The 22948-nt window shown below is 48.9% G+C and overlaps 1 protein-coding gene across 1 annotated transcript in view; it reads right to left on the reverse strand.

Moving 5' to 3' along the window:
* The window catches only part of WDR54 (WD repeat domain 54), a 144173-nt gene that overhangs the window by 35612 nt on the left and 85613 nt on the right, over positions 1 to 22948 (reverse strand). Inside the window, exons 7-8 of the mRNA XM_085642947.1 lie at positions 22271 to 22371; positions 20383 to 20545 (exon numbers count right to left, since the gene is read on the reverse strand). Of these exons, the coding sequence (XP_085499073.1) occupies positions 20383 to 20545; positions 22271 to 22371 (264 nt within the window). The remainder of the gene's footprint in view (positions 1 to 20382; positions 20546 to 22270; positions 22372 to 22948) is intronic.

The raw sequence follows: 22948 nt of genomic DNA on the forward strand, positions 1-22948 counted from the left end.
CTGCTCGTTTTCTGGATTTTAGTGGAGGCTGGTCCCTTCTAAGCATGGGTCTCTCTTATGGCTGCTCTTTTTCTTGATCTCAGGGAGGTTAGTGCCCCCTAAGTATGGGCCCCTTACAGCTGCTCTTTTTCTGGATTTAAGGGGAGGCTGGTGCCTCCTAAGCATGGGTCTCTTACAGCTGCTCTTTTCTTGATTTCAGGGAGGTTAGTGCCTCCTAAGAATGGGTCTCTCTTGCAGCTGCTCTTTCTGGGTTTCAGGGAGGTTAGTGCCCCCTAAGCATGGGTCTTTTACAGCTGCTCTCTTTATGTATTTTAGGGGAGGCTGGCGTCACCTAAGCATGGGTCTCTCTTACAGCTGCTCCTTTTCTAGATTTTAGGGGAGATGGGTGCCTCCAAAGCATGGATTTCTCTTATGGCTGCTTTTATCGGGATTTCAGAGAGGTTAGTGTCTCCTAAGCATGGGTCTCTCTTACAGCTGCTCCTTTTCTAGATTTTAGGGGAGATGGGTGCCTCCAAAGCATGGGTTTCTCATATGGCTGCTCTTTTACTGAATTTTAGAGCAGGCTGGTGCCTTCTAAGCATGGGTCTCTTATGGCTGCTCTTTTTCTGGATTTTAGGGCAGGCTGGTGCCTCCTAAGTATGGGTCTCTTACAGCTGCTCTTTTTCTGGATTTTAGTGGAGGCTGGTCCCTTCTAAGCATGGGTCTCTCCTATGGCTGCTCTTTTTCTTGATTCCAGGGGGGTTAGTGCCCCCTAAGTATGGGCCTCTTACAGCTGCTCTTTTTCTGGATTTCAGAGAGGTTAGTGCCTCCTAAGCATGGGTCTCTCTTATGGCTGCTCTTTTTCTTGATCTCAGGGAGGTTAGTGCCCCCTAAGTATGGGCCTCTTACAGCTGCTCTTTTTCTGGATTTAAGGGGAGGCTGGTGCCTCCTAAGCATGGGTCTCTTACAGCTGCTCTTTTTCTTGATTTCAGGGAGGTTAGTGCCTCCTAAGAATGGGTCTCTCTTGCAGCTGCTCTTTCTGGGTTTCAGGGAGGTTAGTGCCTCCTAAGCATGGGTCTTTTACAGCTGCTCTCTTTCTGTGTTTTAGGGGAGGCTGGCGTCACCTAAGCATGGGTCTCTCTTACAGCTGCTCCTTTTCTAGATTTTAGGGGAGATGGGTGCCTCCAAAGCATGGATTTCTCTTATGGCTGCTTTTATCGGGATTTCAGAGAGGTTAGTGTCTCCTAAGCATGGGTCTCTCTTACAGCTGCTCCTTTTCTAGATTTTAGGGGAGATGGGTGCCTCCAAAGCATGGGTTTCTCATATGGCTGCTCTTTTACTGAATTTTAGGGCAGGCTGGTGCCTTCTAAGCATGGGTCTCTTATGGCTGCTCTTTTTCTGGATTTTAGGGCAGGCTGGTGCCTCCTAAGCATGGGTCTCTCTTACAGCTGCTCTTTTTCTGGATTTTAGGGGGAGCTGGAGACACTCCTAAGCATGGGTCTCTTGTGGCTGTTTTTTTTCTGGATTTCAGGGATGTTAGGGCCTCCTAAGCATCGGTCTATCTTATGGCTGCTCTTTTTCTGGATTTCAGCAAGGTTAGTCTCTCATAAGCATGGGTCTCCCTTTCAACTGCTTTCTTTCTGGATTTCAGGGAGGTTAGAGCCTCCTAAGCCTGGGTCTCTGTTATGACTGCTCTTTTTCTGGATTTTAGTGGAGGCTGGTCCCTTCTAAGCATGGGTCTCTCCTATGGCTGCTCTTTTTCTTGATCTCAGGGAGGTTAGTGCCCCCTAAGTATGGGTCTCTTACAGCTACTCTTTTTCTGGATTTTAGTGGAGGCTGGTCCCTTCTAAGCATGGGTCTCTCCTATGGCTGCTCTTTTTCTTGATCTCAGGGAGGTTAGTGCCCCCTAAGTATGGGTCTCTTACAGCTGCTCCTTTTCTAGATTTTAGGGGAGATGGGTGCCTCCAAAGCATGGATTTCTCTTATGGCTGCTTTTATCGGGATTTCAGAGAGGTTAGTGCCTCCTAAGTATGGGTCTCTTACAGCTGCTCTTTTTCTGGATTTTAGTGGAGGCTGGTCCCTTCTAAGCATGGGTCTCTCCTATGGCTGCTCTTTTTCTTGATTCCAGGGAGGTTAGTGCCCCCTAAGTATGGGCCTCTTACAGCTGCTCTTTTTCTGGATTTCAGAGAGGTTAGTGCCTCCTAAGCATGGGTCTCTTACAGCTGCTCTTTTTCTTGATTCCAGGGAGGTTAGTGCCCCCTAAGTATGGGCCTCTTACAGCTGCTCTTTTTCTGGATTTCAGAGAGGTTAGTGCCTCCTAAGCATGGGTCTCTCTTATGGCTGCTCTTTTTCTTGATCTCAGGGAGGTTAGTGCCCCCTAAGTATGGGCCTCTTACAGCTGCTCTTTTTCTGGATTTCAGGGGAGGCTGGTGCCTCCTAACCATGGGTCTCTTACAGCTGCTCTTTTTCTTGTTTTCATAGAGGTTAGTCCCTCATAAGCATGGGCCTCTTACAGCTGCTCTTTTTCTGGATTTAAGAAGAGGCTGGTGCCTCCTAAGCATGGGTCTCTTACAGCTGCTCTTTTTCTGGATTTCAGATAGGTTAGTGCCTCCTAAGCATGGGTCTCTCCTATGGCTGCTCTTTTTCTTGTTTTCAAGGAGGTTAGTGCCCCCTAAGTATGGGCCTCTTACAGCTGCTCTTTTTCTGGATTTAAGGGGAGGCTGGTGCCTCCTAAGCATGGGTCTCTTACAGCTGCTCTTTTTCTTGATTTCAGGGAGGTTAGTGCCTCCTAAGAATGGGTCTCTCTTGCAGCTGCTCTTTCTGGGTTTCAGGGAGGTTAGTGCCCCCTAAGCATGGGTCTTTTACAGCTGCTCTCTTTCTGTGTTTTAGGGGAGGCTGGCGTCACCTAAGCATGGGTCTCTCTTACAGCTGCTCCTTTTCTAGATTTTAGGGGAGATGGGTGCCTCCAAAGCATGGATTTCTCTTATGGCTGCTTTTATCGGGATTTCAGAGAGGTTAGTGCCTCCTAAGTATGGGTCTCTTACAGCTGCTCTTTTTCTGGATTTTAGTGGAGGCTGGTCCCTTCTAAGCATGGGTCTCTCCTATGGCTGCTCTTTTTCTTGATTCCAGGGAGGTTAGTGCCCCCTAAGTATGGGCCTCTTACAGCTGCTCTTTTTCTGGATTTCAGAGAGGTTAGTGCCTCCTAAGCATGGGTCTCTTACAGCTGCTCTTTTTCTTGATTCCAGGGAGGTTAGTGCCCCCTAAGTATGGCCTCTTACAGCTGCTCTTTTTCTGGATTTCAGAGAGGTTAGTGCCTCCTAAGCATGGGTCTCTCTTATGGCTGCTCTTTTTCTTGATCTCAGGGAGGTTAGTGCCCCCTAAGTATGGGCCTCTTACAGCTGCTCTTTTTCTGGATTTAAGGGGAGGCTGGTGCCTCCTAAGCATGGGTCTCTTACAGCTGCTCTTTTTCTTGATTTCAGGGAGGTTAGTGCCTCCTAAGAATGGGTCTCTCTTGCAGCTGCTCTTTCTGGGTTTCAGGGAGGTTAGTGCCCCCTAAGCATGGGTCTTTTACAGCTGCTCTCTTTATGTATTTTAGGGGAGGCTGGCGTCACCTAAGCATGGGTCTCTCTTACAGCTGCTCCTTTTCTAGATTTTAGGGGAGATGGGTGCCTCCAAAGCATGGATTTCTCTTATGGCTGCTTTTATCGGGATTTCAGAGAGGTTAGTGTCTCCTAAGCATGGGTCTCTCTTACAGCTGCTCCTTTTCTAGATTTTAGGGGAGATGGGTGCCTCCAAAGCATGGGTTTCTCATATGGCTGCTCTTTTACTGAATTTTAGAGCAGGCTGGTGCCTTCTAAGCATGGGTCTCTTATGGCTGCTCTTTTTCTGGATTTTAGGGCAGGCTGGTGCCTCCTAAGTATGGGTCTCTTACAGCTGCTCTTTTTCTGGATTTTAGTGGAGCCTGGCCCCTTCTAAGCATGGGTCTCTCCTATGGCTGCTCTTTTTCTTGATTCCAGGGGGGTTAGTGCCCCCTAAGTATGGGCCTCTTACAGCTGCTCTTTTTCTGGATTTCAGAGAGGTTAGTGCCTCCTAAGCATGGGTCTCTCTTATGGCTGCTCTTTTTCTTGATCTCAGGGAGGTTAGTGCCCCCTAAGTATGGGCCTCTTACAGCTGCTCTTTTTCTGGATTTAAGGGGAGGCTGGTGCCTCCTAAGCATGGGTCTCTTACAGCTGCTCTTTTTCTTGATTTCAGGGAGGTTAGTGCCTCCTAAGAATGGGTCTCTCTTGCAGCTGCTCTTTCTGGGTTTCAGGGAGGTTAGTGCCTCCTAAGCATGGGTCTTTTACAGCTGCTCTCTTTCTGTGTTTTAGGGGAGGCTGGCGTCACCTAAGCATGGGTCTCTCTTACAGCTGCTCCTTTTCTAGATTTTAGGGGAGATGGGTGCCTCCAAAGCATGGGTTTCTCATATGGCTGCTCTTTTACTGAATTTTAGGGCAGGCTGGTGCCTTCTAAGCATGGGTCTCTTATGGCTGCTCTTTTTCTGGATTTTAGGGCAGGCTGGTGCCTCCTAAGCATGGGTCTCTCTTACAGCTGCTCTTTTTCTGGATTTTAGGGGGAGCTGGAGACACTCCTAAGCATGGGTCTCTTGTGGCTGTTTTTTTTCTGGATTTCAGGGATGTTAGGGCCTCCTAAGCATCGGTCTATCTTATGGCTGCTCTTTTTCTGGATTTCAGCAAGGTTAGTCTCTCATAAGCATGGGTCTCCCTTTCAACTGCTTTCTTTCTGGATTTCAGGGAGGTTAGAGCCTCCTAAGCCTGGGTCTCTGTTATGACTGCTCTTTTTCTGGATTTTAGTGGAGGCTGGTCCCTTCTAAGCATGGGTCTCTCCTATGGCTGCTCTTTTTCTTGATCTCAGGGAGGTTAGTGCCCCCTAAGTATGGGTCTCTTACAGCTGCTCTTTTTCTGGATTTTAGTGGAGGCTGGTCCCTTCTAAGCATGGGTCTCTCCTATGGCTGCTCTTTTTCTTGATCTCAGGGAGGTTAGTGCCCCCTAAGTATGGGTCTCTTACAGCTGCTCCTTTTCTAGATTTTAGGGGAGATGGGTGCCTCCAAAGCATGGATTTCTCTTATGGCTGCTTTTATCGGGATTTCAGAGAGGTTAGTGCCTCCTAAGTATGGGTCTCTTACAGCTGCTCTTTTTCTGGATTTTAGTGGAGGCTGGTCCCTTCTAAGCATGGGTCTCTCCTATGGCTGCTCTTTTTCTTGATTCCAGGGAGGTTAGTGCCCCCTAAGTATGGGCCTCTTACAGCTGCTCTTTTTCTGGATTTCAGAGAGGTTAGTGCCTCCTAAGCATGGGTCTCTTACAGCTGCTCTTTTTCTTGATTCCAGGGAGGTTAGTGCCCCCTAAGTATGGGCCTCTTACAGCTGCTCTTTTTCTGGATTTCAGAGAGGTTAGTGCCTCCTAAGCATGGGTCTCTCTTATGGCTGCTCTTTTTCTTGATCTCAGGGAGGTTAGTGCCCCCTAAGTATGGGCCTCTTACAGCTGCTCTTTTTCTGGATTTCAGGGGAGGCTGGTGCCTCCTAACCATGGGTCTCTTACAGCTGCTCTTTTTCTTGTTTTCATGGAGGTTAGTCCCTCATAAGCATGGGCCTCTTACAGCTGCTCTTTTTCTGGATTTAAGAGGAGGCTGGTGCCTCCTAAGCATGGGTCTCTTACAGCTGCTCTTTTTCTGGATTTCAGATAGGTTAGTGCCTCCTAAGCATGGGTCTCTCCTATGGCTGCTCTTTTTCTTGTTTTCAAGGAGGTTAGTGCCCCCTAAGTATGGGCCTCTTACAGCTGCTCTTTTTCTGGATTTAAGGGGAGGCTGGTGCCTCCTAAGCATGGGTCTCTTACAGCTGCTCTTTTTCTTGATTTCAGGGAGGTTAGTGCCTCCTAAGAATGGGTCTCTCTTGCAGCTGCTCTTTCTGGGTTTCAGGGAGGTTAGTGCCCCCTAAGCATGGGTCTTTTACAGCTGCACTCTTTCTGTGTTTTAGGGGAGGCTGGCGTCACCTAAGCATGGGTCTCTCTTACAGCTGCTCCTTTTCTAGATTTTAGGGGAGATGGGTGCCTCCAAAGCATGGATTTCTCTTATGGCTGCTTTTATCGGGATTTCAGAGAGGTTAGTGCCTCCTAAGTATGGGTCTCTTACAGCTGCTCTTTTTCTGGATTTTAGTGGAGGCTGGTCCCTTCTAAGCATGGGTCTCTCCTATGGCTGCTCTTTTTCTTGATTCCAGGGAGGTTAGTGCCCCCTAAGTATGGGCCTCTTACAGCTGCTCTTTTTCTGGATTTCAGAGAGGTTAGTGCCTCCTAAGCATGGGTCTCTTACAGCTGCTCTTTTTCTTGATTCCAGGGAGGTTAGTGCCCCCTAAGTATGGCCTCTTACAGCTGCTCTTTTTCTGGATTTCAGAGAGGTTAGTGCCTCCTAAGCATGGGTCTCTCTTATGGCTGCTCTTTTTCTTGATCTCAGGGAGGTTAGTGCCCCCTAAGTATGGGCCTCTTACAGCTGCTCTTTTTCTGGATTTAAGGGGAGGCTGGTGCCTCCTAAGCATGGGTCTCTTACAGCTGCTCTTTTTCTTGATTTCAGGGAGGTTAGTGCCTCCTAAGAATGGGTCTCTCTTGCAGCTGCTCTTTCTGGGTTTCAGGGAGGTTAGTGCCCCCTAAGCATGGGTCTTTTACAGCTGCTCTCTTTATGTATTTTAGGGGAGGCTGGCGTCACCTAAGCATGGGTCTCTCTTACAGCTGCTCCTTTTCTAGATTTTAGGGGAGATGGGTGCCTCCAAAGCATGGATTTCTCTTATGGCTGCTTTTATCGGGATTTCAGAGAGGTTAGTGTCTCCTAAGCATGGGTCTCTCTTACAGCTGCTCCTTTTCTAGATTTTAGGGGAGATGGGTGCCTCCAAAGCATGGGTTTCTCATATGGCTGCTCTTTTACTGAATTTTAGAGCAGGCTGGTGCCTTCTAAGCATGGGTCTCTTATGGCTGCTCTTTTTCTGGATTTTAGGGCAGGCTGGTGCCTCCTAAGTATGGGTCTCTTACAGCTGCTCTTTTTCTGGATTTTAGTGGAGCCTGGCCCCTTCTAAGCATGGGTCTCTCCTATGGCTGCTCTTTTTCTTGATTCCAGGGGGGTTAGTGCCCCCTAAGTATGGGCCTCTTACAGCTGCTCTTTTTCTGGATTTCAGAGAGGTTAGTGCCTCCTAAGCATGGGTCTCTCTTATGGCTGCTCTTTTTCTTGATCTCAGGGAGGTTAGTGCCCCCTAAGTATGGGCCTCTTACAGCTGCTCTTTTTCTGGATTTAAGGGGAGGCTGGTGCCTCCTAAGCATGGGTCTCTTACAGCTGCTCTTTTTCTTGTTTTCATGGAGGTTAGTCCCTCATAAGCATGGGCCTCTTACAGCTGCTCTTTTTCTGGATTTAAGAGGAGGCTGGTGCCTCCTAAGCATGGGTCTCTTACAGCTGCTCTTTTTCTGGATTTCAGATAGGTTAGTGCCTCCTAAGCATGGGTCTCTCCTATGGCTGCTCTTTTTCTTGTTTTCAAGGAGGTTAGTGCCCCCTAAGTATGGGCCTCTTACAGCTGCTCTTTTTCTGGATTTAAGGGGAGGCTGGTGCCTCCTAAGCATGGGTCTCTTACAGCTGCTCTTTTTCTTGATTTCAGGGAGGTTAGTGCCTCCTAAGAATGGGTCTCTCTTGCAGCTGCTCTTTCTGGGTTTCAGGGAGGTTAGTGCCCCCTAAGCATGGGTCTTTTACAGCTGCACTCTTTCTGTGTTTTAGGGGAGGCTGGCGTCACCTAAGCATGGGTCTCTCTTACAGCTGCTCCTTTTCTAGATTTTAGGGGAGATGGGTGCCTCCAAAGCATGGATTTCTCTTATGGCTGCTTTTATCGGGATTTCAGAGAGGTTAGTGCCTCCTAAGTATGGGTCTCTTACAGCTGCTCTTTTTCTGGATTTTAGTGGAGGCTGGTCCCTTCTAAGCATGGGTCTCTCCTATGGCTGCTCTTTTTCTTGATTCCAGGGAGGTTAGTGCCCCCTAAGTATGGGCCTCTTACAGCTGCTCTTTTTCTGGATTTCAGAGAGGTTAGTGCCTCCTAAGCATGGGTCTCTTACAGCTGCTCTTTTTCTTGATTCCAGGGAGGTTAGTGCCCCCTAAGTATGGCCTCTTACAGCTGCTCTTTTTCTGGATTTCAGAGAGGTTAGTGCCTCCTAAGCATGGGTCTCTCTTATGGCTGCTCTTTTTCTTGATCTCAGGGAGGTTAGTGCCCCCTAAGTATGGGCCTCTTACAGCTGCTCTTTTTCTGGATTTAAGGGGAGGCTGGTGCCTCCTAAGCATGGGTCTCTTACAGCTGCTCTTTTTCTTGATTTCAGGGAGGTTAGTGCCTCCTAAGAATGGGTCTCTCTTGCAGCTGCTCTTTCTGGGTTTCAGGGAGGTTAGTGCCCCCTAAGCATGGGTCTTTTACAGCTGCTCTCTTTATGTATTTTAGGGGAGGCTGGCGTCACCTAAGCATGGGTCTCTCTTACAGCTGCTCCTTTTCTAGATTTTAGGGGAGATGGGTGCCTCCAAAGCATGGATTTCTCTTATGGCTGCTTTTATCGGGATTTCAGAGAGGTTAGTGTCTCCTAAGCATGGGTCTCTCTTACAGCTGCTCCTTTTCTAGATTTTAGGGGAGATGGGTGCCTCCAAAGCATGGGTTTCTCATATGGCTGCTCTTTTACTGAATTTTAGAGCAGGCTGGTGCCTTCTAAGCATGGGTCTCTTATGGCTGCTCTTTTTCTGGATTTTAGGGCAGGCTGGTGCCTCCTAAGTATGGGTCTCTTACAGCTGCTCTTTTTCTGGATTTTAGTGGAGGCTGGCCCCTTCTAAGCATGGGTCTCTCCTATGGCTGCTCTTTTTCTTGATTCCAGGGGGGTTAGTGCCCCCTAAGTATGGGCCTCTTACAGCTGCTCTTTTTCTGGATTTCAGAGAGGTTAGTGCCTCCTAAGCATGGGTCTCTCTTATGGCTGCTCTTTTTCTTGATCTCAGGGAGGTTAGTGCCCCCTAAGTATGGGCCTCTTACAGCTGCTCTTTTTCTGGATTTAATGGGAGGCTGGTGCCTCCTAAGCATGGGTCTCTTACAGCTGCTCTTTTTCTTGATTTCAGGGAGGTTAGTGCCTCCTAAGAATGGGTCTCTCTTGCAGCTGCTCTTTCTGGGTTTCAGGGAGGTTAGTGCCTCCTAAGCATGGGTCTTTTACAGCTGCTCTCTTTCTGTGTTTTAGGGGAGGCTGGCGTCACCTAAGCATGGGTCTCTCTTACAGCTGCTCCTTTTCTAGATTTTAGGGGAGATGGGTGCCTCCAAAGCATGGATTTCTCTTATGGCTGCTTTTATCGGGATTTCAGAGAGGTTAGTGTCTCCTAAGCATGGGTCTCTCTTACAGCTGCTCCTTTTCTAGATTTTAGGGGAGATGGGTGCCTCCAAAGCATGGGTTTCTCATATGGCTGCTCTTTTACTGAATTTTAGGGCAGCCTGGTGCCTTCTAAGCATGGGTCTCTTATGGCTGCTCTTTTTCTGGATTTTAGGGCAGGCTGGTGCCTCCTAAGCATGGGTCTCTCTTACAGCTGCTATTTTTCTGGATTTTAGGGGATGCTGGAGACACTCCTAAGCATGGGTCTTTCATACAGCTGCTCTCTTTCTGGATTTCAGGGATGTTAGGGCCTCCTAAGCATCGGTCTCTCTTATGGCTGCTCTTTTTCTGGATTTCAGCAAGGTTAGTCTCTCATAAGCATGGGTCTCCCTTTCAACTGCTTTCTTTCTGGATTTCAGGGAGGTTAGAGCCTCCTAAGCCTGGGTCTCTGTTATGGCTGCTCTTTTTCTGGATTTTAGTGGAGGCTGGTCCCTTCTAAGCATGGGTCTCTCCTATGGCTGCTCTTTTTCTTGATTCCAGGGAGGTTAGTGCCCCCTAAGTATGGGCCTCTTACAGCTACTCTTTTTCTGGATTTCAGGGGAGGCTGGTGCCTCCTAACCATGGGTCTCTTACAGCTGCTCTTTTTCTTGTTTTCAGGGAGGTTAGTCCCTCATAAGCATGGGCCTCTTACAGCTGCTCTTTTTCTGGATTTAAGAGGAGGCTGGTGCCTCCTAAGCATGGGTCTCTTACAGCTGCTCTTTTTCTTGATTTCAGGGAGGTTAGTGCCTCCTAAGCATGGGTCTCTCTTATGGCTGCTCTTTTTCTTGATCTCAGGGAGGTTAGTGCCCCCTAAGTATGGGCCTCTTACAGCTGCTCTTTTTCTGGATTTAAGGGGAGGCTGGTGCCTCCTAAGCATGGGTCTCTTACAGCTGCTCTTTTTCTTGATTTCAGGGAGGTTAGTGCCTCCTAAGCATGGGTCTCTCTTATGGCTGCTCTTTTTCTTGATCTCAGGGAGGTTAGTGCCCCCTAAGTATGGGCCTCTCTTACAGCTGCTCTTTTTCTGGATTTAAGGGGAGGCTGGTGCCTCCTAAGCATGGGTCTCTTACAGCTGCTCTTTTCTTGATTTCAGGGAGGTTAGTGCCTCCTAAGAATGGGTCTCTCTTGCAGCTGCTCTTTCTGGGTTTCAGGGAGGTTAGTGCCCCCTAAGCATGGGTCTTTTACAGCTGCTCTCTTTCTGTGTTTATGGGGAGGCTGGCGTCACCTAAGCATGGGTCTCTCTTACAGCTGCTCCTTTTCTAGATTTTAGGGGAGATGGGTGCCTCCAAAGCATGGGTTTCTCTTATGGCTGCTCTTTTACTGAATTTTAGGGCAGGCTGGTGCCTTCTAAGCATGGGTCTCTCTTACAGCTGCTCTTTTTCTGGATTTTAGGGGAAGCTGGAGACACTCCTAAGCATGGGTCTTTCATACAGCTGCTCTCTTTCTGGATTTCAGGGATGTTAGGGCCTCCTAAGCATCGGTCTCTCTTATGGCTGCTCTTTTTCTGGATTTCAGCAAGGTTAGTCTCTCATAAGCATGGGTCTCCCTTTCAACTGCTTTCTTTTTGGATTTCAGGGAGGTTAGAGCCTCCTAAGCCTGGGTCTCTGTTATGGCTGCTCTTTTTCTGGATTTTAGTGGAGGCTGGTCCCTTCTAAGCATGGGTCTCTCCTATGGCTGCTCTTTTTCTTGAATTCAGGGAGGTTAGTGCCCCCTAAGTATGGGCCTCTTACAGCTGCTCTTTTTCTGGATTTAAGAGGAGGCTGGTGCCTCCTAAGCACGGGTCTCTTACAGCTGCTCTTTTTCTTGATCTCAGGGAGGTTAGTGCCCCCTAAGTATGGGTCTCTTACAGCTGCTCTTTTTCTGGATTTTAGTGGAGGCTGGTCCCTTCTAAGCATGGGTCTCTTACAGCTGCTCTTTTTCTTGATTTCAGGGAGGTTAGTGCCTCCTAAGAATGGGTCTCTCTTGCAGCTGCTCTTTCTGGGTTTCAGGGAGGTTAGTGACCCCTAAGCATGGGTCTTTTACAGCTGCTCTCTTTCTGTGTTTTAGGGGAGGCTGGCGTCACCTAAGCATGGGTCTCTCTTACAGCTGCTCCTTTTCTAGATTTAAGAGGAGGCTGGTGCCTCCTAAGCATGGGTCTCTCCTATGGCTGCTCTTTTTCTTGATTCCAGGGAGGTTAGTGCCCCCTAAGTATGGGCCTCTTACAGCTACTCTTTTTCTGGATTTCAGGGGAGGCTGGTGCCTCCTAACCATGGGTCTCTTACAGCTGCTCTTTTTCTGGATTTTAGTGGAGGCTGGTCCCTTCTAAGCATGGGTCTCTCCTATGGCTGCTCTTTTTCTTGATCTCAGGGAGGTTAGTGCCCCCTAAGTATGGGCCTCTTACAGCTGCTCTTCTTCTGGATTTAAGGGGAGGCTGGTGCCTCCTAAGCATGGGTCTCTCTTATGGCTGCTCTTTTTCTTGATCTCAGGGAGGTAAGTGCCCCCTAAGTATGGGCCTCTTACAGCTGCTCTTCTTCTGGATTTAAGGGGAGGCTGGTGCCTCCTAAGCATGGGTCTCTTACAGCTGCTCTTTTTCTTGATTTCAGGGAGGTTAGTGCCTCCTAAGAATGGGTCTCTCTTGCAGCTGCTCTTTCTGGGTTTCAGGGAGGTTAGTGCCCCCTAAGCATGGGTCTTTTACAGCTGCTCTCTTTCTGTGTTTTAGGGGAGGCTGGCGTCACCTAAGCATGGGTCTCTCACAGCTGCTCCTTTTCTAGATTTAAGAGGAGGCTGGTGCCTCCTAAGCATGGGTCTCTTACAGCTGCTCTTTTTCTTGATTTCAGGGAGGTTAGTGCCTCCTAAGCATGGGTCTCTCTTATGGCTGCTCTTTTTCTTGATCTCAGGGAGGTTAGTGCCCCCTAAGTATGGGCCTCTTACAGCTGCTCTTTTTCTGGATTTAAGGGGAGGCTGGTGCCTCCTAAGCATGGGTCTCTTACAGCTGCTCTTTTCTTGATTTCAGGGAGGTTAGTGCCTCCTAAGAATGGGTCTCTCTTGCAGCTGCTCTTTCTGGGTTTCAGGGAGGTTAGTGCCCCCTAAGCATGGGTCTTTTACAGCTGCTCTCTTTCTGTGTTTTAGGGGAGGCTGGCGTCACCTAAGCATGGGTCTCTCTTACAGCTGCTCCTTTTCTAGATTTTAGGGGAGATGGGTGCCTCCAAAGCATGGATTTCTCTTATGGCTGCTTTTATCGGGATTTCAGAGAGGTTAGTGTCTCCTAAGCATGGGTCTCTCTTACAGCTGCTCCTTTTCTAGATTTTAGGGGAGATGGGTGCCTCCAAAGCATGGGTTTCTCATATGGCTGCTCTTTTACTGAATTTTAGGGCAGCCTGGTGCCTCCTAAGCATGGGTCTCTTATGGCTGCTCTTTTTCTGGATTTTAGGGCAGGCTGGTGCCTCCTAAGCATGGGTCTCTCTTACAGCTGCTCTTTTTCTAGATTTTAGGGGAAGCTGGAGACACTCCTAAGCATGGGTCTTTCATACAGCTGCTCTTTTTCTGGATTTCAGGGATGTTAGGGCCTCCTAAGCATCGGTCTCTCTTATGGCTGCTCTTTTTCTGGATTTCAGCAAGGTTAGTCTCTCATAAGCATGGGTCTCCCTTTCAACTGCTTTCTTTCTGGATTTCAGGGAGGTTAGAGCCTCCTAAGCCTGGGTCTCTGTTATGGCTGCTCTTTTTCTGGATTTTAGTGGAGGCTGGTCCCTTCTAAGCATGGGTCTCTCCTATGGCTGCTCTTTTTCTTGATTCCAGGGAGGTTAGTGCCCCCTAAATATGGGCCTCTTACAGCTACTCTTTTTCTGGATTTCAGGGGAGGCTGGTGCCTCCTAACCATGGGTCTCTTACAGCTGCTCTTTTTCTTGTTTTCAGGGAGGTTAGTCCCTCATAAGCATGGGCCTCTTACAGCTGCTCTTTTCCTGGATTTTAGGCCAGGCTGGTGCCTCCGAAGCATGGGTCTCTCTTACAGCTTCTCTTTTTCTGGATTTCAGCTAAGTTAGTCCTTCAAAAGCACGGGTCTCTCTTACAGCTGCTCTTTTTCTGGATTTTAGTGGAGGCTGGTGCCTCCTAAGCATGGGTCTCTCTTATGGCTGCTCTTTTTCTTGATCTCAGGGAGGTTAGTGCCCCCTAAGTATGGGCCTCTTACAGCTGCTCTTTTTCTGGATTTTAGGGCAGGCTGGTGCCTCCTAAGTATGGGCCTCTTACAGCTGCTCTTTTTCTTGATTTCAGGGAGGTTAGTGCCTCCTAAGCATGGGTCTCTTACAGCTGCTCTTTTTCTGGATTTCAGGGGAGTTAGTGCCCCCTAAGCATGGGTCTCTTACAGCTGCTCTTTTTCTTGATCTCAGGGAGGTTAGTGCCTCCTAAGCACGGGTCTCTCTTACAGCTGCTCTTTTTCTTGATCTCAGGGAGGTTAGTGCCTCCTAAGCATGGGTCTCTTACAGCTGCTCTTTTTCTGGATTTCAGGGGAGTTAGTGCCCCCTAAGCATGGGTCTTTTACACCAGCTCTCTTTCTGTATTTTAGGGGAGGCTGCTGTCACCTAAGCATGGGTCTCTCTTATGGTTGCTCTTTTTCTGGATATCAGTGATGTTTCTGGGTCACACAAAAGGGGTGGTGTCCTAGGCCTGCTCCTATCGTATTACTGCTTATTTTCTGGATCTCACAAAAGGGGGTGTCCTAGGCCTGCTCCAATCTTATTACTGCTTATTTTCTGGATCTCACAAAAGGGGGTGTCCTAGGCCTACTCCTATCTTATTACAGCTTCTTTTCTGGATCACAAAAAGGGGAGGGGGGTCCTAGGCCTGCTCCTGTCTTATGCCAGTGAATTGTTCTGATGTTGGGACCACGTCATCTCATAACAGTACTCCCTTTACGCTGTAGCCCCTGGGAAAGGTGGAGTCTCCTAAGCTTGTGCTTCTCTTACTGCTGAACCCTTTCTGACTTGGAGTTTGGTGGTGTCTTCAAGCCCTACTCCTATCTCACTGTGGAATAGTGTCTGGATCTAAGATAGGGACACATCACCTAAGTCTGGCTCATTGATTCTGCTGACTGTCCCTGCCCTGGGGAGCGAATGTCTCAGATGTCTGCCACACTGTTCTGCTGTACTTCATCTGGACCTTGGTGTTTTTGCCTTGTTGTGTGTTTGCTTCCATGATTCTGTGCGGGGACTCGGGACTTTATCATATCTCCCGTACTCACAGATTAGATCAGGACCCTGACATTCCCGATATCATCATTTAAGGCATGAAGGCATAAATACGTGTGGTTTTTGGCTATTCATATAGCAGAGGCAACTTACTTCATGAAGATATTACTGGGGACTTGGCCAACTACCTGCATAGAATTTCTATTGGAACTTTGAGGTAGATCACAATAGGAGCCCTGAAGAGGTCATACATGTGACAAAACACATGTTGGCTATACCATATGATGCTGGATGTACCAAAGTGATTTTTTTGGAGGAACTTGACAATAAATAAGCTTAGATCGAACACTTCCTGAATACGACTTATTAGACTAAAATCGCAAAGAACATATAACTTCTATGGAGTGCTGCGACTATTTTTGTTGTCAGTACAAGGGATAAAGTTCACTGCGCAAATGTCATTTATGTTATTGTCTGGTAGGTGACAAACCTATCGAACTAGAGTAAACAATTGCGGCCTGACTTGGGTTTCGACATGGTCAAACGAATGCTGTTTATTATATATACAGAACCACTTCCTTGTTTAGATCAGAGGAGTACTCAACTGACCCAGCTCTACACGAAGACGGACAGCCTGATGACACTGGCCCGCAGGTTATGGGGAAGTTAGACCACCTGGCAGGGATTTGGCATATCACCCGCCCTAGGCCAAAGTAGGTTAGAGTGTGCTAGGTACGAGTACACTATACACAGTATTCATATATTCACTGCTTTAGCACATTGGTGGAATTGTTAATCTTTTTCACTATTCTCATAATGCTAATTACGCTACTCTATTTCACTGTATTGATTATTTCAGCATACGTATTTTATACAAGAATCACAGTGCTTAAATAAATATTGATACGCAAACAAATGATGGACGGAATGCTGAATAAATCATGCATTCACCCTCAGTCAAAAGATCTGGGCTAAATCCATCGTTCTTCTGCTCACTACGCTACCCCAATTTGGACCCAGCTATATGCAAATCAGTCTTGACCCTGTGGCTCATGGGAACAGTCCAGCCCGAACCGCCAAGCCGGGTACTCCCTGGATCAGAAACAAGCATCCTGGGTCCGGTTTCGGGGTATTACCCCTCATTAACCAGGCTAGCTTGAATCCAGTGGCAAAGTGAGCAAGGGACCCACGTCTGGGCATACCCATCCCAATTAGGGCGAAAAGTGATTCGCAAACAAATGATGGACGGAATGCTGAATAAATCATGCATTCACTTCCAGTCAAAAGATCTGGGTTAAATACTGAAACGCCTTGCTGAGTACTTCTTGCGTATATCTTTGGTTATGTATAAGAGTGCAAACGAAAGGGTTCTAGATCTGTTACCACGATTTCCTTGGGGATCAGGGTTGTCATGTTCGGAGGTTTCACACACATTTGTTACCCTGTAAGGTTGGGGTGCAGATTGTGCACTGTGAGTTATCAGGGACATGGGCCAACACATCTTGAGGGTGTGCATGGAAACAGTCTGGCAAAATCCTGACATTTATGTTGTCCAACAAACACACAGTTTGACCGGAGAGGTACAAGCAGTACAACAACAGTAAGGTGACAGGTCCAAGGCTTGTCAGGTGTTTGTTAAGCGTGACTATTCACCCATAAGGGTCTCAAGGCGCTAGGGGGGGTGCAGGTGCCAGTACATCAAGGAGGGGGTCTGTCGAAGAGCCAGGTTTTGAGGTTTCTCGTGAAGATGGTTAGCGATGTCTGTCTGAGGTTGAGCGGATGGGCGTACCAGAAGGAGCGGCCTCCCAATCTGGTCTTTCTGGTGCGGGGGACCACGGCGTAGGAGAGCTGGGCTGATCATAGGGTCCTTTGGGGTGCATGGAATTTGAGTGCGCTGTTCAGGTATGCTGGTCCGGTGTCGTAGAGGGCCTTTTGTGCGTGGGTGAGCACCTTGAAGGTGATTCTAGCCTCGATGGGGAGCCAGTGGAGTGTGAGTAGGTGCTGGGAGATGTGGCAGTGTCTTGGCAGGTTGAGGACCAGTCTTGCGGCGGCGTTCTGGATGTTTTGTAGCTTGCGGGTGAGGTTTTTGTTTATTCCGGCGTTGAGTGCGTTGCCGTAGTCGAGTCTGCTGGTGACGGGGGCGTGAGTGACGGTCTCTCTGTGCCCAAGGGGGATCCATTTGAAGGTCTTACGTAGGAGGCAGAGGGTGTGGAAGCAGGAGGATGCAACGGAGTTTATCTGGGGCTCCATTTTGAGCTCGGAGTCCAGGATGATTCCAAGGTTCCGTGCGTGGTCCGTGGGGGTGAATGGGCTTCCGAGGGCAGGGGGCCACCAGGTGTCGTTCCAGGTGTCGGGGTTTGGGCCCATGATGAGTACTTCTGTTTTGTCGGTGTTGAGTTGTAGGCAGCTGCTTTTCATCCATTTGGCGACGGCTTCCATACCTTCTTGAAAGTTGTGTCTGGCCGAGTTGGGTGTCGTCTGCGTATGACACTATGTTGAGTCCGTAGGTTCTGACGATGGGGGCGAGCGGAGCCATGTAGACGTTGAAGAGCGTGGGGCTGAGGTAGGACTCCTGGGGGACTCCGCAGGTGGTTGGTGTAGGGTCTGAGAGGAAAGGGGGGAGTCTGAACCACTGCGTTCTGCCGGAGAGGAAGGAGTGTATCCAGTCGAGGGCCTTATCCCGGATCCCTGCGGCGTGAAGTCTGCGTATTAGGGTGTGGTGAGAGACTGTTGAACGCCGCTGAGAGGTCGAGTAGGATGAGGGCTACTCTTTCTCCTCTGTCCAGTAGGGAACAGATGTCATCTGTCGCGGCGAGGAGGGCGGTTTCAGCGCTGTGGTATTTTCTAAAGCCGGATTGAGAGGAGTCGAGGATGTTGTGCTCTTCGATGAAGGTGGCGAGTTGGCTGTTGATGGCTTTCTCAATGACTTTCGCTGGGAACGGGAGCAGGGAGATGGGTCTGTAGTTCTTAAGGTCGGTGGGGTCCGCCGAGGGCTTCTTCAGGAGGGGGTTGATCTCGGCATGTTTCCAGTCGTCGGAGAACGAGGCATTCTTCAGGGAGCGGTTGATGGTGTGGCGGAGCATGGGTGCGATGGTGTCGGCGGCTCTGTTGAAGATGTGGTGGGGGCAGGGGTCTGTGGGGGCCCCGGAGGGGATTGACTTCATTGTCTTCAGTGTGTCTTTGGTAGTGAGGGCTGTCCAGTTGTCATTCGTTGGCTTCAGGGTGTCGGGGGTGGCTGGTGAGGGTTCAGTGTGTTGGTTGTCTTCGTCAAAGTTGTCGTAAATGTTCTTGATTTTCAGGTGGAAGAAGGGCTAAGTTTGTTGCAGAGGTCTTGTGAGGGAGGGATGTCAGTAGACTCGCTGGTGGGTTGGGCGAACTCCTTGATGATGCTCAAGAGTTCTCTGCTGTTGTGCGCATGTGTGGCGATTCTGTCTTCAATTGCTTTTTTTTCTTGTTTTTCTGATGAGTTGGTGGAGGGCGTTGGTGGCGGCTCTGAAGTCGTTGTGTGCCTCTGTGGATTTGGAGTTCCTCCAGGCATTTTCGAGGCGGCGGCACGTGTGTCTGGACTCTCGAAGGTCAGTGGTAAACCATCTGGCTTTCTTGGAGCAAGTGTTGTTGTTTTTCTTGAGGGGCTATGGTGTTCTCAGAGATCCATATGTGCAGAGTTCGGGCTGCGGTGTTGGGGTCTTTGTCTTCCGCGATGGTTGGGGTGAAGTTGCTGAGTGAGGAGGTGAGCTGATCGTCGGTGATTTTGGTCCAGTTTCTTCGTGGGAGCAGGTGCTGCTGTCTGTGGATGGTGGGTGTTCTGAAGGTGAAGTGGACACATCGGTGGTCTGTCCATGGAAGTTCGGTGGTGTGGTTGAAAGTGATGGAGTTTCCACTTGTGAAGAGGGGGTCGAGGGTGTGTCCTGCTGAGTGCGTTGGTTCGCTCACGATCTGGCGGAGTCCAATGTTGTGGAGGTTGTCCAGTAGGGATGTGGGGTTGGGGTCCAGTTGGTTGTCGAGGTGGAAGTTGAGGTCTCCCAGCAGGGTGTAGTTGGTGGATGCGATGGCATGCGGGGAGATGATGTCCAGTATGGAGTTGGCGAATGGTCCGCAGGGTCCAGGGGGTCGGTAGATGAGGGTTCCCCGAGGGTGGTGGTAGGGCTGGCCAGTATCTTGAAGTGAAGGTGTTCCATCAGGTCTGTGGGCTCGTTGAGGAGTGTGCTCAGGCGGAGGGTAGATTTGTGGACGATGGCGATTCCTCCTCCCGGGCAGGTGGCGTGGTCCTTCCTGGAGATCTTGTATCCTTGGGGAATGGCGATGGCGATGTCCGGTCCCGAGGTGGTGTTGGTCCAGGTTTCGGTGAAGAATGCTATGACAGGTGCTGTCGAGGAGGTCCCAGATTTCTGTGGAGTGATCTGGCGTTGAGGAGGATGCATTCAGGGTCTTCGGTTCGGTTGTGTTCTTGCGGGCGGGTTGTGCTGGGTTGGTGTTCCTGGTGGTGCTGCAGGTGTGCCGGCAGTGGCGACAGCTGAGGGGTCCGAGGGTGTCGGCTGGTGATGCTAGCCTGCAGTTGTTGTTGCGGCCTGGGTGGAGTGCGTGGAGTGCCGCTGGGTCATAGCTTTGGCGGTGCGGAGGTCCAGGGTTCCTGGCGCTGGTCGCGGACGGGCTTGCCTTTGGCGCACCAGAGGCTGCCATTAAGTAGGGGTCGGGGAGGGCTGGACAGCTGGGAGGCGGGAGCGGGAGGGGAACTGGATTGGGCCAGTCGCGCTGGTCATGCTGGCGGGGAGGGCCTACAGGGGCAGCAGCGGCGGGGAAAACGGTCTGAAAAAGGGAAAGGAGTAGAATGAAAGGGGAATAAAGGAGGAAAGTGCAGGGAAAGTGGATGAAGAGATAGGAGAGTGAAGAGAGAGCTTGAAATGAGGGTAAAAGGGGAGAGGAGTTGGCATAACGGGTAGGGCGCTCGACCTCGGACCTGGGGAACTGGGTTCGAGTCTCGATAATGACGCTAAACATCCTGTGATTCTGGGCAAATCACTTAATCTCCCTGTGCCTAACAAAAAATGAATATAACGTAACGTAACTGGTGCTATGTATAGCGCTCTGATACCTGATTGGATTCGGGTCAAGTTTGCGCTATATAAAACTCTGCAAAAAAACAAAAACGAGTGAAAACGGAGAGGAAAAGCGGAGCGAGAGAAGGAGACAGAGGTCCACTGGACCACCAGGGATAAGGCCGCAGGTATAACCTGTGGGTGGAGGAGGGCCTCACTTGATGGTGCAGCTGCGGGGGTGGAAGAGCAATTTCACTGACAATGAGTTGTTGGTCTAAGTGAATGTTATAGGCGGACTGGATACAATATTTAGCAACTCCTGGAAAGACAAGTTTTGGCAAAATCAAATGCGGGCTGAGAAGCAATGGACAAGCTGGAGTGAGGGAGAGCAACAGAGAGAGAACAGGAAGGGCAGGACACACGGGGGAAGAGGAGACATAAAAAACACACACAGTCCTGGGGTGTGCTGAAAGCAAAAAAAAAGTAGTTTTCCAAAATGAAGCAGAGGAAGGACGCAATCATCTAATAAACAGGATGGGAAAGAAACTATGCTCCAGACGAGATAAAAATCATAAGAAAGGGAATGAAAGCCATCAAATAAAAAGCAAACAAATGAGATTGACAAGAAAGCCAACCAATATTAAGTTATGGGCTGCCCAAAACAAGTTGTTATAAACAATAGGTCATCGACAACAAACAGCTAAAAGCTGCCTGTAGGCTAGACCTCAAAAGAAAATCACAGCAGAGGAGATTATCACATCCTACCTTTCCAGAATCTGGTGCGATATCCAAAGCGTAAATCCAGCGTGCGTGGGCATTGACTTCTGCGTGAACTGTCCCAGTGGCAGCATCATAGACACGGATCTGTCCACTGCCATACGCCGCCGCAATGACTCCGTTCCACATCTTCACTGATGCACAGGTACCCCTAAAGAAGAAAACACATCTGTGTGAAGCCTCCCACACCTCTTTAAAGATTATCTTCTGTGCTACTCAGATGCGAGCTGTGTGGGGTCCAGTATGGTGACCGGTGATCCACTCCTGCAGCGATCACGGATCTACAACCATGAAACATACCAAACCCTCTAACCTCCAGCCCAACTTGGTGAAGACATGTCCACCACGTCTAGTACCTTCACAAAGCGGAAACACACACAATCCGCAGCTGGAAGCAAAGGACAAGGACTCGCTGGACATGACCTTCCCAGAGAAAAGTTTGTACCCGGAGGTAAAAGTGACATGGCCGGGAAGAAGGGGTTCAGAGGGGGCTGAAACTGGACAGAAGCCAGAAGTTCTGGCTCACCAGGGATTAGTTTGTTTATGATTTGCTTGTTGCTCATGATTCCACTGGAATCTTGAGTCGCCGGATGTTATGGTGTAAGGGTTCTAATGAAGGTAGTCACTGCTTGCCTGGCAAACTCATTGCCCTGCCTTTTTCTTTTCCATTAAATTGTCAGTATCCTAAAAGTAACTTCTACTCATATATTTTCCCTGGCGATGAGTAGTTCTTGGCATACAAGCAACCTCAAAGCCAGTCCTTTATTTGCTTACTTTGGGAGGAATGGAGGTGGCTCAGGGTAATTACTTTCACTCTTACACAGGTGTATCTGAGCAAAAGTGGATGGTGGTCTGTGTCTTGGAACATGCCCCCTCCTTGTTTGCATATACTGTACTGCAGATTTTCAATACTGAATCCTCCGTTCCTTGCTCCTCACTTCCACAACACACACATGTAGACCTTGAATCTCTCTTATCAGCATGTTTGGTGCAAGCCTCCGGCATCTCAACAGCTCTTCACGAGCGATCTCCAAATACGGACCCTTTAGGGTCTAGCACCCCTCACTTGTGCCATGTGTCGTACACAGAGTGGAGGTCAGTTTCACACTTCATTCATTTAACTATATGGCTCATTCACACCTGCTGAGGCACTTCTTGTTTGCCCATCTGTATTTGAATGAAATGACTCCCTAGGGTCTCTGAGCCCACCCAAATAACCAGTGAGAGTAGAATTTGCTACCAAGACAGTATACGGTAATTACAGGAGTACACTGCTATACTACCTGTGTGTGTCCGTCTGTCTGTCTGTCTCTAGGACCAAAACCACCCTCCTCCCTACCTACGAGGATCGTGATCAATTCACAGACCACCTATAGTCTGGAAAGTGACAGATGAGAGATGCTAGCTTATCTATAATTGCCCTTGTTACTATTAACTGTCTTTCATCTTATAAAAAACAAACTTAACGCCTGAATATTTTGACACTACTGTGTCTTCCTTCCATCTTATCTCCTGCGTACGTCATGCTCCAAGACGTTGTCAAGAGTGTGTAACTGGCCAAAGTTCAACCACTCTATTGAAGCTCCCACCAGATTGGCAACCTATGGATCTTTTGGTCGAAAAACTAAAAACGAAACTAACAGGCATCTGACAGACTGGTGCAGAAATGCCCCCTGCTTGTCAACCACATCCGCAGAGAGGCACACCCTGCACGAGACATTGCCGCCAAGCGTCAGTCACCGGCAGAGATGAGTGAAAGAAATAGAAAAAACAGTGAAAGCTTACTGGGGTCAACTATTTGATGAAAGACTAAGAACAAAGACTAGAGAGAGAGGCTTTGAGGAAAGGACTCTGGCCCTTGGACGATGAGCCTTACCCGTATGCGGAAATCTTGTTCAGTAATTTGAAATCTTCTCCCGACTTCCAGACACACAGAACCCCAGAGTCGTCAGCAGTGACCAGGTCTGCTTCGCAATCCTGGAACAAGGATTGTAATGGGTTAGTGACAGATGTCAGAGAAAAAACCCTCAGCACTGTGTCTTAGCGACTCACAACATACAATAACTTAGGGTTTCCTGGAGTCAGGTGACCTAGAAAGCCACATAAACACTCTTCCAACACTGTATCTACAGAGAGCCTCACCACTGTACATTTTGTGAAAAGAGACCAAGGCGGCCTCTTAGCACTGGAAGGAAGCCATGCAAACTCAGGGGTATTTTGAAAAAACCACTATCTTAGGTCGAGGGAAAGATGTCTTGTTAAAGCACATTTAGAAGACGTTTACTTACTTAAGAGCCAACATTTAAAGATGATGTCTGTCATATAATATGCAGCCATGGCTATGAAGGCACGCCCATCAGAGCACCACTTTCAGTTAACTTATTTCACCCTGTCAGCCTTGAGGGAGTGGGACAGACATTTCTTCTGAGGCAGGAAACATAGGTGGTGCTGGGGAGGGCCGCCTTTTCCCACAAATAGGCAGATTTAAAGTCAGTGTTCAGCCCTCATATTCTGAAGTCTTGAAATTTGTTCATCTACCCAATCATATATCTGA

The sequence above is a fragment of the Triturus cristatus genome, chromosome 2_2 (genome assembly GCF_964204655.1).
Source record: "Triturus cristatus chromosome 2_2, aTriCri1.1, whole genome shotgun sequence".
NCBI lineage: Eukaryota > Metazoa > Chordata > Amphibia > Caudata > Salamandridae > Triturus > Triturus cristatus.